This window comes from Colletes gigas, unplaced genomic scaffold (genome assembly GCF_013123115.1).
Source record: "Colletes gigas isolate AHSC1104 unplaced genomic scaffold, ASM1312311v1 Colletes_gigas_Sc00009, whole genome shotgun sequence".
Taxonomy (NCBI): Eukaryota; Metazoa; Arthropoda; class Insecta; order Hymenoptera; family Colletidae; genus Colletes; species Colletes gigas.
The window spans coordinates 4,857,823-4,874,138 of record NW_025106638.1 but is presented as its reverse complement, the minus strand read 5'-3'; the positions used below and the strand labels follow the sequence as shown (position 1 = coordinate 4,874,138).

General features: G+C 35.3%; 1 protein-coding gene across 4 annotated transcripts in view; it reads right to left on the bottom strand.

The window, feature by feature from the left end:
- Nucleotides 1–1,679: 1,679 nt before the first annotated feature.
- LOC122397522 (BAI1-associated protein 3) overlaps nucleotides 1,680–16,316 on the bottom strand; it is a 182,780-nt gene continuing 168,143 nt past the window's right edge. For 3 of the 4 annotated variants that reach the window (XM_043396735.1, XM_043396737.1, XM_043396738.1), the window contains 10 exons: nucleotides 13,366–13,511; nucleotides 12,435–12,651; nucleotides 12,276–12,350; nucleotides 11,271–11,384; nucleotides 9,168–9,383; nucleotides 8,617–8,832; nucleotides 6,540–6,734; nucleotides 6,031–6,275; nucleotides 5,320–5,528; nucleotides 1,680–4,875 (listed from right to left, as the gene is read on the bottom strand). In XM_043396735.1, coding sequence (XP_043252670.1) covers nucleotides 4,781–4,875; nucleotides 5,320–5,528; nucleotides 6,031–6,275; nucleotides 6,540–6,734; nucleotides 8,617–8,832; nucleotides 9,168–9,383; nucleotides 11,271–11,384; nucleotides 12,276–12,350; nucleotides 12,435–12,651; nucleotides 13,366–13,511 — 1,728 coding nt within the window. In that variant the 3' untranslated portion in view covers nucleotides 1,680–4,780. The remainder of the gene's footprint in view (nucleotides 4,876–5,319; nucleotides 5,529–6,030; nucleotides 6,276–6,539; nucleotides 6,735–8,616; nucleotides 8,833–9,167; nucleotides 9,384–11,270; nucleotides 11,385–12,275; nucleotides 12,351–12,434; nucleotides 12,652–13,365; nucleotides 13,512–16,316) is intronic. The other variant, XM_043396736.1, reaches the window with a different exon arrangement.

The following is a 16,316-nucleotide window of genomic DNA, read 5'->3' as shown; positions in this document are numbered from 1 at the left end:
CAATCTTGTACAAAACATGGGAATTCCCAACATGCACCTCTTTTCGCGCTAAAGATACATCTATGGTAGCGGACGACAGGTAGCTGTGACGTCAACTTACGCATGCGCAGAAAGGAATCCAACGAGGGAAAATTCCCACGAATGTCCATCACTGTTCTTGGGGCCCACGGTGTGTGGTCTGATAACGCTGATTTCGAGTTGCAAATACGTTTTTGCCGAGTTATTTTTTAAATAAATGATGTATTACAATTTAAAATAAGAAATATAGGATTTGCGGTGTACGTATCAATGAGATAGATTCTTAGGTATTTTAATAACCTTGAAATCTTTAAATAATGCAAGTAAAATAAAACAACATGGCTGCCGTTGTACCAGTACTCAGCAATATTTAAATTAAAATATCTCCTAAAGTAAAGGTTTTTTGGTACAACTACCTTTATACTTTGTTATAGAGAATGGCGAGCTTAATCGTTTAGCGTATCAATAAATATATGATCTAAAAAAATAAACTTGACCTTCAAATATCATCTGTACACAAAAATACTAATTACATCGAATAATGCCTTGAAACAGTTCAAATTTTATCCGAAGCCTTTTTCAATAGAACCAGCAGCCTTTTTTTTTTGCAATAAATTATAATAACGAAGAAAAATGATCGCCTGAACGAAAAGGAAAGACTCCGGGAAAGGAACCGACAACGGCTCGTTACATTTATATTAATTTATTCGTCTCACGATACAAGACAGATCGTACATACGTTCTGGTGATTGTAAAAGGTTGAAAAAGCAAATAGAGTTCGATTGGATTCGATGCACGAGATATATCGAGGATCGGACAGACGACTTTTCGAGAGATCATCGTTTCTTCTCTTTTTTCTCGTATTTCTTTTTTTTGTAGGATTTTTTTTCTCTTTTGTATTATTTTCGTGTGTGATTTTTGTCGAAGACGTGTGAGATACAAAGGTGTGTTGTCGATGTCCGTACAATGTTTCGTACGTATACGTAGACGCGCGTGATACCGTGCAATAGAAAAATTGACGAGTGTGCGTTTTTTGTCGTTTCCGCGATCCGGTCCGTTTTCCGTTCTGATTCGTTCCTTTAATTTCGTTATTTTAATAGTTAGGTACGGTTTGGTCGCCAATTTCGATCGTTAACGATCCGTTTTGTTTCCTCTCTGTCGCACGGTTTGACGACAGACTTCCTCCGTTGCTTTCATACTCCGCTATTTTTTTTAAACAGTTTCCTCGAAGTCCCTTCGTCTGGCACTCGTCCAATTTCGTCGAATCGATTAGCACGATTTACCGATGAAACTTCCGAACGAAGAAGCCGTCATCGTCGTGCCGAGAGATCGGAAAGGCTCTAGAAAGATTCAGATTGTACGAGCAAATCAAGCACGAATCTCCGCAGCAGAGACACAAGGGAACACCTTTTCACTTGGAATTATAGGTTATAACTTGTTTTTTTTTTTTTTTTTTCGTTTTTCTTTTTTTGTCGTTTTCTTTAACACTATTCCTACCGACAATTCACGTAAACCTATTCCTACCGCTACCGGTCGAATGACCGGTTTTCAGCACAACTTATATTTGTTAATATAGAATGAAGATAGCCAATTTAACGGTATAAAAATATTGTTTTTTTTTATTCAAATAAAATGAGAATAGAATAACGATGGAATAAAAATATAAAATAATAAATGACTGCCGAATATGCTCCAGGCAACTTTCACGTTTTGATGCTCTCCACTCGAATTACAAGACTTTGCTGACTTGAATTCGTGAGAAGTCGTCTAGGCATCCCCTTCGCTTATGATTTTATTTATTTTACAGTTATAATAATTCTAAACACTTGGAAGTGCCTAAAGCAGTCTCTGGAAGGCATTTTTCAGCTAAAATCATGCCACAACTGCATTAACTTCGAGATAATACTGTTACAAAAAGATATAAATCGTTCAACCGGTACAATGACCGGTCGTGGTAGGTAAAACAGACTAAAAATTTTTCTTAGAAAATAAACAATAAAAAAAGAAGCGAATATTGATATAAGTATTATAGGTATATTTTAGGAAAAGTCGTGAAGTTTAAAGGTGATGCAATTACGTTGTACATAGGAAATTCTAAACGAAATTTAAAAAACGGTCGTTTGACCGGTCGTGGTAGGAATAGTGTTAACTCGTTATCTTAGAGTATTCTTACGTATACATGCAACGGGCACAAATCATTATTCATCTATGTACTCTTATATTTTTTACTTTGGGTGTGTGTGTGTGTGTGTGTGTGTGTGTTTTTTTTTTATTTTTCGTCGGTTTTGCGTCGATCGAAATCCGTCGTGCAGATTGCGATAGGGTCGCGGTGCGCGCGATGAGAAGAACAATCGTTGGAATCGGAAAAGTGAGAAACGGCGGTGGAAAGATAGAAAGAGACATTAGCCAATGACGAGTAAGAAAAATATCGTATGTATATCGACTCTCTGGAAATTGATCTGTATCCGTCGAAGCGATGCGAATCGGCGACGAGTAGCTTCGCGTTTTTGCTTCGATTTTCGAATCGATTTGGACGTGTCGAGCTTCGATGATCCATGTATTCAGGAGAGTGAAAGATCAGCCCCGGGAGGGATCCGCGTATCGTTGCAAAAAGGAATTGCAAAATTTTTTGATTGATTCGCGAATCAACATTTGTTTATTTTGCAAATCGACGCTCGAAACGCGAAAGCTGATTCGCGAATAAATTTGAAATTCTTGTTCGTTAGTTACGAATAAAATTTGCTCGGATATGTTTGAATATTATCGTTAGTATGTTACGCGAATTACAGAAATCGATGATCTGGTATCTGGAGACTAACGTAGAAACGATATCTGAGACAATTAAATCGTAGAATAAATGAAAATTAACTGTGTACCTTAGCCCTCTTAATTATCTATTTATCCAATAAAATGTTCCCATCGCCGTTTATAATAAGCATTCCTAACGATTATATGTGATTTTATGTTTTTCTTGCTTTTATCGTTTTTATTTTGATTCGTTGCCCTGTATGAGACCCTTTAGAGTTACAATAAAATTATAATATTTACCTTGAAGAATAAAACACGCATATGTGATCAGAGGCGCGAAGAATACAAAAGAAAAAAGAAATAATAGAAAACATGTAAAAAATTATGGTTAGCGTGCGTTTGTATCTCCTTTGATTGGAAAATAAACGTTAAATAAACTAAAAATTTACTATAATATTAAATCTCAGTTGATTCTATAGTAACGTTGAGCAGTATAATCTTCAGGCAACAAATTTAAAATACATAATTAACTAATAGTAGACGTAGCTCAATTTTTTTTTTTGTCAATTCGAGAAATTTGATGTATTTGAGGATGTTAAAAAAGTGCCACCTATCTCGCCAGGCATCTATTTTGAGGAATACTTGCATCCTAATACATCATCTTAACCTGATGCTGCGTTTTCTTCTTACTAACCAACAATCTGGGCAACATTTCCTTGCATATTATATAAATATTGACTTTTCATTACAAAATAGCATCGGAATTATTACGTTTCATGCATTCATTTCGAAATTATAGTTATTTGAAGTCAGAAAGTTATGATTCGTCTTTCGTAGCATCGTCAACTTCAACCCTATTTTTCACGACTTTCCCATCACATTTGCTATAAACAATTGTGCACAATTCGAAGTGCAGAATCTGTAGAATGATGCCTTATAATTATTTTAGGTGCCTGGCGGGGTAAAAATTTGGCACTTTTTTAACATCCTCCTTTAAAAACAACGAATACGAATCGTCCGGGTGAGTTATTTTGAATGAAATTGTTTCCTCGAATTATTCCCTCCGTAAACATTTACTCGAAATTATTCTAATAATATGTAATACTTCACTAGCTACATCGTTGTCTTGTATCGATAGTACTATAATTGTCAATAATCGCTTCTAATGCCAATGACAACTGATTTCGAATGTCGTTGGATTGGTCCCATCACGACACGTGACCAAGCAAAAATCCACGTCTCCCTTATCCCGGGACTGATCTTTCTTTCCCCTCACGATACTCTTTCGTTTCTCTCCCGCTGCTCATTTATTTATTTTTATTTTGTTTTGTTGGAAAAAGTATTCCGACGTCACGGCCGTTTAGCATCGCTTCGAATCTCGACGGTCTCGACGATAGCTTTTTTAAACGAGATACTTGAGGCTTTCACGGCCTGGTTTCTTACAATTGATACCGCTCGCGGCTTCGTGGCACGAACAACGTCCTTTTTCGAAAGAACGCGTCCCGACGTGTCGAATGTTAAACGACACGCTGATGAAGCTATCTGCGAACCCCGAGCGGTATCAGCTTCTTAAAACATTTATCTTTAGACACGCTGACAGATTAAAACTTCCTTCCTCCTTTTCTCTCTGTACTTTGCTCAGCTCCCTTCGACTCGCTTTCCCCCTCGACACAAAAATAGTTCTGCATATATGTACGCTTTCTTTCTGTTTTTTCCCTCTGCTTTTTTTTTTCTTTTTTTTTTTCTTTTACTTTCCCGTTACCCTAGCTGATCCGCTTTAATATTTATTCTCTTATTAGTTTTCTTTAATTACCAACACCGATTATATTCAAACACGATTTACACTGAGAAAGATCTGGCGAATATCGGGGGAAACGGGGCAAGAGAGTCGACCAGCTATCCGCGGGGGGATGGATTTCGTTTGTCTGCTTCTTTATTCCCTTTGTTTCTCCCCGTTAAAGACGAGAATTCAACGACTCGCGACCGAAGCTTTCGATTATCGGCGTTCTTCGTTCTACGTCGAGGCGAATCGTTGCTTTTGCTTCTTCACGAAATCGATGGCCACTTTGTCGCCGACCCTTGTCTCCAGGATTTGAAGAATCGGGTGACCTGGGAACAAAGACGAGATTAATCTCACATCGAACTCATTCAATGTCGGTTTATAATTTATGGTTTGGTTGGGCAACTTAATGAGGACCTTAAGGGGGTTTTCTACTGTAAACCGTTAAAAAATTCGATTTTTTTACACATTTCTTTCATAAATTCATTTATAAATTAAGATCCATCGACGAATCATTTAAACTGTGGCATATGGCCGCACGATGGCGCTTTGCAGTAGAGTACGGGTCGTCCGTAGGGGAACCCCATATTAAACCAAATCAGTTTTATCATTTTCATTGTATGTTTTATTGTCATGAATAAATTATATATCATATTATTAACGGACCACATAAACCAATATTCATACGAGCAAAGCCATGGGGAAAAGTTATAGTTTTATTCGTTGTTCGAGAATAAAATTTGCCTGATTCAGACCGTACACGTTCTCCTTACTTCGATTCTTTTGTTGCATAAGAGGAAGCTCCGCATCCTTGAGGCCGTGGAAATTGTCGATGGTGGCGTTCGTGTCAGCCACGCCTGGTATCGTGCTGAGCCCCAAGAATGCTTCCCCAGCGAAGTCATTCGCCGTGAGGACATCGTGGTCCATCACCGTGAATACCACCATAGCGTCTGGACTTCGACACTGTTCCACGCTCACGGAGCTGCGAACAGAAGCAAATGATCGAACTTTCACGACTGTTACGAAATAAACATTAGGGTTTATTATGGTAAAAATTGGAAAAACTAAAATTATAAAATTATAAAATTATAAATGTTTTGTTTCTATTAAATTCACTGCGTCGAGATCCGTACCATAAAACCGTTCTAGCGAAAAGGTTGATCGTAAAAATGTAAAAGATTAAGAGATCTCTAGCAGGAGTAAGTTTACGAAGCCATTGAAACATTTTTCGCCTTTCGATTCACTCTCCAAGCTTCATAACGTTGTTACCTGCTAAGACCCAGTGTTAAGGATTCTTAAGGAACCTTCACATCGCGGGGTTTATGATACGGACGTGGCTTCTCCGCTATTTTTGAGGATCAGGCCTTCGAGACATTTTTACGGGTCATTCAGGAAACTCCAAACTCCACACGGGACTTGGAATCCTCGATCCACTCGTTTAAAACGGTGCAAAATCGATATTTCAGAGTTCTTTGATGACTCACAATTCGAAGCACTCGTCGAATGTGGGATTCAGAGTCTTCTTTTTGACGTTGGTATGCTGTTCGGGGCAATGATCGAACATCCTTCGTGGCAGCAGTTCGATTATGACGAAGGGGTCACTGAAACCGTTGGGATCCAACGGTATCACGTTTCTGGCATTTTTAACTTCGACGCAGAGGGAGTCGTGATTCAAGTATGCCATCACTGTCAGAGTTCCATATTCCGTGGAGACTGTATTCAGTTGGTCCTGAAACAAATTGCCAACCAAACGTTTCTTTCATTTCTGAAAACTGATATATTATATACAACGTGTTCAGTGACAGTTAGAAACTTTTATAGGCGTTTCTATACGCCAAGATAAGACGAAAATCAAGATGCTTTGTATCAGAGTTATTAATTAGTTAAAGTACGCGAAAGAACTAGATTCCAAATACTTGGTTAAGGCTTTAGAGCATTGGAGAACTAAATCCCATTACGTGAAACTAATATAGAAATTAAATTTTATAGGAACCTGAAGTCGTTGTCGATAGTATCGATCGATCAAGAACGAAGTGTCCATTTTATGGTACTGTAAGCGTTCCTCCACGTTCATGAAACTTTGCGTATGGAGTGCTTCGTACGTCAGACCCTTTTCGTCCGCGTGGAAGAATTTCGTCAGTAAGTCCAGGGCTTCGTGAAGTCGTTCGTAAAACATCGCAGGCTTGTCCTGAAAGAAAATATTTTAGTCTAAAGTAAACTGCTCCATGGTTCGAAATCTATCTTAATTTTAAAATTCCTCTCGCTAGAAGATCAAAACATTAAATTGGTATATGTCAATTTCTTGACAATTTGAAACAATACAAGATTTCAAAAGTTTAACCATATGTACCTCTGTTTTATGGTAAAATTACGTAGATACACAGACGAGGTGTATGAGTAGACGTTGCATCCAAAGTATTCTTTCAGCCCATTTTTAATAAATTTGTTTGATGCTTGACGGAAATGTTGTTTAATACTTTTCTGTAGGTATTCATAAGATCTACTTCGTAAATAAATTTCAATGAAATACGTTCCCTATTGTCGAAGTTATGGTCGTTTGAAAATTGGACCATTTTTATGGGATTCTTCTCACTTTACGAGGATAAAGAACAACTTTTCGAACATTTTTAGAGTTTCTAAATATTCTTCACCAAAATAAGACGAAAATCAAGAATATCAATTTTTCGTTTGAGACTTCGTTAAAAAGTTATTAACAATTAAATTAAAAAATTTCAAATCGTTCCGGAAAAATTATTTTCGGTTGCGGGAGTCAATTACAATCATTTTTGGTGAATAGACATACCCCCGAAATCCTACCCATTTTCTAGAAAAAAATTCGAGAAGGTGTGAAATTTTTCGACGGAAAAAAAAAATTTCAAATCGTTTTGGAAAAATTATTTTCGGTTGCGGGGGTCAATTACAATCATTTTTGGTCATTACAATTACCCCCGAAATCGTACGCACTTTCCAGAAAAAAATTCTTTCCGAAAATCTAATTAGGTGCCTTTTATCGACGAAAAAAAAAAATTTCAAATCGTTTTGGAAAAATTATTTTCGGTTGCGGGGGTCAATTACAATCATTTTTGGTAATTACAATTACCCCCGAAATCCTACGCACTTTCCAGAAAAAAATTCTTTCCGAAAATCTAATTAGGTGCCTTTTATCGACGAAAAAAAAAAATTTCAAATCGTTTTGGAAAAATTATTTTCGTTTACGGGGGTCAATTATAATCATTTTTGGCGAACAGCCATATCACCGAATTCCGTGCACGTATGCTATAAGAAAAGTCATGAGATTAAATGGCGCTAAAATAATATTGTGTGTTAGAAATTCTAAACGAAATATTAAAAGTGGTCATTTGACCGGTCGTGGTAGGTTTAGTGTTAACTGACTGTCATCAGATTAGGCCACAAAAGTCCATACGGTGTAAAGTTTACTCGTATACCTCATCTGTGGTTTTACATTTTACTATTTATTTATCATCTGTTTCAGGGAAAAGACCCTTGCCTAATACGAAGCGACTAATTAAGACTCATCTGATGTATAGTCCGGGCCACGATATAGCGAGGTCGTAAACTCGAGTAGGTGTTTATATAATATATAATATATTAAATATAAATATATTAATATATTAAAATATTAAATATATTTAAAGTTTACACGTTTCAGCTCCCGAAACAAGTGAATTGACAGAAATACGAGCAGCTAAGGGCCTTGGACCATAGTCAGGGCCGTACGAAGAAATGTTTTATCATATGTAAAGATCTTACTCAAGTCTTTAATATCCTAATTTACCTGCTTATAATATATGTATGTAGAAAATGAAAAAAAGTAATGCAGTTACGGACACAAAAAGACATTCAGAAAGGCGCCCTCAAGCAAGATGTCATGAACGGTCCTAAGTGTCGCAGCAGTAGTCGGTCCCAACCCTCGAGAGTTTAATTTACGACCTCGCTATATCGTGGCCCGGACTATACATACATTGGAATGAAAATCAACCATCTGAGTAAATTTCATCAGTTGTTCCTTTGTTACACGGAGAATTCAATAAAGACAATTGTCTACTCACGCCTGCGTTTCCGTCCATTTGATTGCTCAGCTCGCCCAAAACGACCTCCCAGATGTCCTGCAGGACTCGATTGAAGTTCACCGCAAGTAAAGCCGCATTAAGCGCCACCAAATGAACGTCCAGATATTCTAGTAACGGCGAAATGGCTTCTGAAGTGGGCACTCTGTCGGGCGACCAAGCCAAATGAAACATCGTCTTCTTCAGGGATGGTTTCATCTGACGTATCAAACAAAGTTTAAAATTTCTTGCTCCCGCACCGGTTAAAATTGTTCTAAACATTTAGACCAGACATAAAATTGTTCTTGCAAGAGAACAAAAAAAAAAAACGAGGGAAAAATCTGGCAATAGAAAAAGTTTTTTTGTTTTATATGAAACTTTTCGTTTTCAATGCTTTACTGGCGAGATATTATATCTTTAAGCTTATGATTTGTTTCGAATTATAGTATTTCTTTATTTGGAGTTTGTATTTTATTAATATTTTAATTTCCTGAAATATCGACGAATATAAGAGCATGCAATTATTATTTTGGAATTTTGATGAAGATACGAACCTTCGTGCCGATCCTTGAAACTATCTGGTTTATGAAGAGCAACATTTGTCCCGGTGTCTGTTCCAGAGGGGACGTCAAAGCGTTCCTGCACTGTAGACGAGCAGGTTCGACAGCCTGACACTCCAAAGCCGTCAGAAGTTTCTCGACATGGAGCTCCTCCCCTAAATCCAGAAGCCACCTTCGAACGTACTCGAGACCGTTGATAGCCACGCACATCTGTACAATGGTATTATAATATCACGATTCGAACGAAACGATGTCATGGAGCTTGAACTTGGCGTGTACTCAGGGAACGATTTCAACGAACTGCTTTCGAAAGATGATTCAATTACAGTTACTATTTTTCATCCAGTTTTAATTTGGCGGATGAAATTCGCAATCAAGAAAATTGTTTTAAACTATTACTACCTTTTTCGTCAGTTATAATGTTGAAAATTACATATCTATAAAATACAAAAATAATCAATGCATAATAAAAATATTAAATTATTCTATTATGTCGTTTCATTTATTATTATAATATTATTAAAATGCACTTAGTTTGATATCAAGTGTGAAAGAAATCGATTTAATCTTATATATTTTAACGTTGCATTGTTTCTTTTCATGCTACATAATATATGAAAGGGGAATGGAAACGAGTTTATAAATATTAATAAAATCTGTATAACAATAAATATTATAATACCGAGAGGAATGAAATAAAAGCGTTTAATTATTTATCGATTGTTTTATAAAAAAATGTGTTCATTCATTATATTCATTATACGCGTAAACTCTGCATACAAATCTAAACTCATTTTCGATTATATGAACAATCTATAATCCAGTGTTTATTGTAATAATGGATTGTATAATGAAACTTCTTTGTGTAGATAGTGTCCAAGTAGATTTGAAAATAAATATAGAAGACAGTATAAATAATAATAGTTAGTATATTCATCAGATCGAAGATGAAGAGCCTTTTAAAAAGAATTTCGTTTCGAGTCGATAGCTTAGTTAGTTCCGGAGATATAGGCTTCCAAGGAATTCATTGGATTTCATTCATAAGTACGAGATGGTCGACGAAGTTCCAAGAAATACTACGACCCTCTTTAATTCTCGAAGACGCGTACGCATACTCGTGGGCGATTGTAAATAGTATGCGCCGCTGGCTACTGCGCAGATCACGTGATTAGATCAGCGCGACGCGAGCAAGACGAAGACGGAGATATTGAAATCTTAAGAATTACGCTTCTCTTTACACGACGATATCTCCAAAACGAATGAACGGATCGACATAAAGTGGAAACCATTTTAAGGAGAAAGCTCCCTTCTAATGGTGGCTCAATTATGGAGAAAACACGAGCAACTTCGGAACTGCACGCGTGTAAAGTTTCAGTACTTTCGATACGTGTTACTAGACTTCGTTACTCCTATATTAAAGTTATTGTTTTCAATCGAGTACACCAATAAGCAAAGTACAAAAAGTATGAAAGAAAACTAGAAATAAGAAGTAATGAATTCATTAGAAGGTTTGAGTTAAGATTGTAGAGTGGACACAATTATAAAAAATCCCTAAAAAGATCAAAAAGAATGAAACTCTAGATTAGAATACCCTCTTAAGCATTTCAGTGTTTTCTTTGAATAAATGCTGCATTCACTATATTCATCGAGAGTCCAAAATCCTTGTAAGAAACGTTTATACAAATACATGGCCTGAACTACGTTTGCAGCTGGTGTAATTAGTTCAAATTGAATATAGAAAGCAGCTGTACGCATGTCCTGTGGAATGCCATGTCGTGTATCGTAATTTAATATTTTAAATAATTCATTTGTGTATTTTTAAGCGACTTTCATACTCGAGTCGAAACGAAAATTGAATAAACGCTTCTTATCGAGACAGCGCGCTGATCTTTCTGTTTGTTATACATGCAAGATCGTTCAATATTCTGATGCGTATTTGGTTGCAGCTACGTTCTACAGTTTGCCAGCTCGCAGTGCATCGTTCAAGCGCATTTGAGAAGAAACGTAATTCATTCGCGCGGTGAAATGTTTCCGGGTGCCCCTAGAGCTAGTTTGCGAAGCAGTGTCGTGTCATACAAATTGCAAAGCGGTCTCTACCTGAGCGATTACCTCGTCTGTAGTCTTATAAGGCGTTTGATCTTCGTAATAGCCACCGTCGGCCAGTTTCTGGTGTGTGAGCTCCGCGTAATACGCTGCTGAACTGCATATCGCCTGCAACACAAACGCCAAACTTTGAGCATTAAATGGGTCGGGGAGATACATGATCTGTGAAGAGAACACGAGTCGATTGATTCCAAATAAAACTTTATTCCCACAAAAAATAATTAACCAAATAAATGGTTTTAGAGTTTAGAATAAAATTGCTTTCTTCCCGCGGGAGACAAATTATTATTGACTTGGAAAAACATTTTTCTGGTTATGCGGTGAAAGTTTATAATAAAATATCAAATATATAAGTACATTAAAAATATAAACACTAATAAAAATATAGAATATAAGTTTATAATAATATGAAATAGATTTATTGCACAACCCAATGTAATAAATTATTACAGTTCCTATAACGAGTGGATACGTCTAAATAATAATCTAGTTTGATGGAAAACGGGCAAGCATGGCTTAACAATATTCAAACAAGTATCCATGTACTAGTAGTTCGATGCGTACCTATGCCCCAATAGAGTTTGCTTAGGTACATATGATCCATTGCTAGTCAAACTAGTGAATTATGGTCCTAATGGCCACATAGATATACACAATCCAATAATGTTTGGATTTGGTTCTGGTCGTAAACCATTGGAATGATCAATTAAACATTGATCCTATAAAGACCAAGGGTTGGGGATTTTCTACATTTTTACACAAGTGTTTTAAAAATAATAATTAATATTCTTGCTAAACCAAAATTGATATTTAAATATCAATCTCAAAACACATAAATAATACATTATGTTTTGATAACATTTTACAGTGGATTTTTTTTTTAATAATAACTGATTTGTGAGCTGAACAAAAGCCTCTCTCCCTTGATCTTTTTAAGGCAAAACAACGAGGAAATCAAAGTAGGAAAAAGTGAAATCGATAGTTCTTCTCGTTACTCACGTCGACAACTTTCAGGACCAAGTTGTACGATCCAGGAAGATCCGGCCACGCCAACTTTTTCCAGAATTCTTTGATCTACGAACACACGTTACAGTTTCGAAGCCGTGGAATGCTTAGAAATTGATTTTAGCGTAGTTTCGAACATCTCTAGCATTGTACCTGATATAAGCACGCCGTAACATCGATGGCGGACGTGCAGTGCTTCACTATGTATTCACCGGTGCAGATTCGATCGAGATCGGCCGATTTCCTCACGCGCTGGATCGCTTTCAATTTGGCCAGATCCAACCATTTGTCGACAGCTGGTCGGAACCACTCGTAATACTTGCAAATCCCCAAGGTCTTATGGTCGGATGGCGGCAGATTCTCCTTCATGCTGAAAGTAACGTTTCTCAGTCGTAACAATTACTAAGCTTTAATGATCTATTTAATTTCAAACGTCTTGAAGTCACGAAGCATTTAATTAGTTCTATTTTCATGAACGTGCATGGTACTTTGTTCTTGATATTTTTTTTTTTAAAAAGGCCCTATTTTACTGATATTATTTTTGAAAAATATGAAAGTCTGCGATCTCTATCTTTATTTGAGGCTTAATATTTGCAAACTAATTTTCATTGTTATTTACAGATTTCATGGCAGTACTGTTTTTATACCTCTTATATTTTCTTGTTGTTATATTTCCAATATAGTCTTAAGTTTTAGTGCGTAAATGTATAATAATAAAATAGAAAATATATATAAATATAGAATAATAATGTTTGTTATAACATATTCCAAAAAGACCCCTCAAAACTGATTAGTTTCAGTTTAGATTTTAAACTTGAGAAAATCAGGAAATAAAATAATCTCATTAAAATAGAAATCAATTTTAAATAATCGATGAAAGGACTAATAAAATTGAACTTGTGTTTATCTGATTACAAATAATTGAAGTTTCTTTTATTTCTTCAATCTACTTTCTTACTAAATTACCTAGAGTTAAAATAAAACAGAAGGCAAATTGAACTCATTATTAATACAGTAAATAATATTTGTTGGTATTAGTTATGATCTAATTCTTAACTCTTGTGACAATATTACTGGTAATTACGTTACAAAATCCTGGAGAGCCAGATACAGCTCGAACATCGGTGTTCCTATTTCCGCCCCTGGTGGAAGAACATACTCCTCATCCCCATTTTGTCCGTGAAGCTGAAGACACGCGGTGGTGACCCTTGCACCGAGTTCCGGTTGCATCTATCGAACGCGTTTATTCAGGTTAAATAGTCGGACACGGCTGATCGTGTTTCAGTTCTACTAATGCTTTCAAGGTTTTTACATTTCCACCACTTTTTCACTTTCCGCAAGTTCTACTACTACAGGAATACGAAAAATCCGGACTCTCGTCATTTGTAACTGTTGCAAATACTGATATGGATTAAAATCAAATTTCTCACGTATGAAATACATTTATCGATAAGATTTAAATACATAAAATGTTATTGCTATATGTAGAGACTCGGTAAAATTAGGGTCGATGGTTAAAATTATTCCTCCGACGCTATTTTTTTTAATTATTGGTACATGGATACAATCACTGAAATAGGAAATAAATTTTATAGATCAATGTTACCTTTGAACTTTTACTCATTTACAACAGAATAATTAATTACTGAAGATATTGAACAAATTCTGTATAATTTTTTTGGAAAACTATTACCTACATGGTTCGTTTATTTTATTTAAAATAACAATATGGTTTGTTTGGTATACAAATCAGCGGGCAAAAGATTATTAAGAAAGAGATCGATACGTGATTATATTTCTTTTCATAATTCGTAATACAAATGTATCTTTTATTTCAGTTCGTTTCGTTTGATCGTATTTCTTTGTGTTCTTCTTTTGAAGAGAATTTAAAAGAAAATTCATTGTCAATTTTCTCGATTTAAACTATTACGATAAATAAATATAAATCATTTCGTTGTGAATGAATTTATTAAAAAGTCAAACGATCACTTTTATAAACTGTATTTTCAACCGAAGTTTTGCAAAATTTAAATTTAGTAATCGAACAGTTAATTTTGCATTTTTTTAACTCATTTTGGGAAATCATCTGTCTTCGTTAAAACAACGTCGTTTAGATTTTCTTAAAAGTCGATGCAACGCACTTGAATGAGTCAATTTTTATTTCATAGTAAAAATTTAAATATTAATTTTGAAATAAAAGAATAACCAATATTGAGATATTTACATTTGTTAATTTATCATTGTAATAGTTAAACCGAAGGAATAGTTAATAACGTACTATATAGAAATATTAGAGTAACAACATCGATTAGATTATCTTAAAAGTCGATGCAACGCACTTGAATGAGTCAATTTTTATTTCATAGTAACTTTGAATATTAATTTTGAAATAAAAGGATAACCATCATCGAGATATTTACATTTGTTAATCTATCATTGCAATAGTTAAACCAAAGGAATAGTCGAGCAGTTCGTGTAAAAACAACGACCTACTATATAGAAGTATTAGAGTTATAATTTCTCGAGTGTTTTTCTATGGGTAGTTCTCGCAAGAAGTAGATAATTGCACGCTTTCGCCTTGGAAACTCTTTCAAGGAACAATATTGCAACTTGAGTATTCTATAAAATCACGAAACTTTCGCGAAACTTGCGCGAAAGTGGTGGATACCGAATATAAAAAAATTAATCCGGGGTCCGAGAGAAACGTTCAAGCGGTGGTGGGAGGTATTGCGTTACCATAAAGATTCTTACAGATTTCTTGTAAAACTAGGACGCCATATTTATCGAGAAAAAAGTTCATCGTTGATCAAAGACTTTAATACTTTCAATATTGCTTATATTTTTTCTCATCTTTCTTCTAAGAACACAATTCCTAAATCGTAGAGATCAAATATTAGAAATTTTTCTTTTCCACAGAAAATTCGACCATTTTATAGGAACTGTAAAAAGATATACAGGCTGATCCAGGTGTACGCTAAAATAAGTCGAAAATGCAAAATGAAAATTCTTTCCTACGAGGTTTCACTTTTCGAGAACGATTTGACTCGTGCGTCTGACCAACACTCGTTATTTCTACTTTATTTCATCACCATGAAGATTCTTACAGATTTCTTGTAAAACTAGGACGCCATATTTATCGAGAAAAAAGTTCATCGTTGATCAAAGACTTTAATACTTTCAATATTGCTTATATTTTTTCTCATCTTTCTTCTAAGAACACAATTCCTAAATCGTAGAGATCAAATATTAGAAATTTTTCTTTTCCACAGAAAATTCGACCATTTTATAGGAACTGTAAAAAGATATACAGGCTGATCCAGGTGTACGCTAAAATAAGTCGAAAATGCAAAATGAAAATTCTTTCCTACGAGGTTTCACTTTTCGAGAACGATTAGACTCGTGCGTCTGACCAACACTCGTTATTTCTACTTTATTTCATCACCATGAAGATTCTTACAGATTTCTTGTAAAACTAGGACGCCATATTTATCGAGAAAAAAGTTCATCGTTGATCAAAGACTTTAATACTTTCAATATTGCTTATATTTTTTCTCATCTTTCTTCTAAGGACACAATTCCTAAATCGTAGAGATCAAATATTAGAAATTTTTCTTTTCCACAGAAAATTCGACCATTTTATAGGAACTGTAAAAAGATATACAGGCTGATCCAGGTGTACGCTAAAATAAGTCGAAAATGCAAAATGAAAATTCTTTCCTACGAGGTTTCACTTTTCGAGAACGATTAGACTCGTGCGTCTGACCAACACTCGTTATTTCTACTTTATTTCATCACCATGAAGATTCTTACAGATTTCTTGTAAAACTAGGACGCCATATTTATCGAGAAAAAAGTTCATCGTTGATCAAAGACTTTAATACTTTCAATATTGCTTATATTTTTTCTCATCTTTCTTCTAAGGACACAATTCCTAAATCGTAGAGATCAAATATTAGAAATTTTTCTTTTCCACAGAAAATTCGACCATTTTATAGGAACTGTAAAAAGATATACAGGCTGATCCAGGTGTACGCT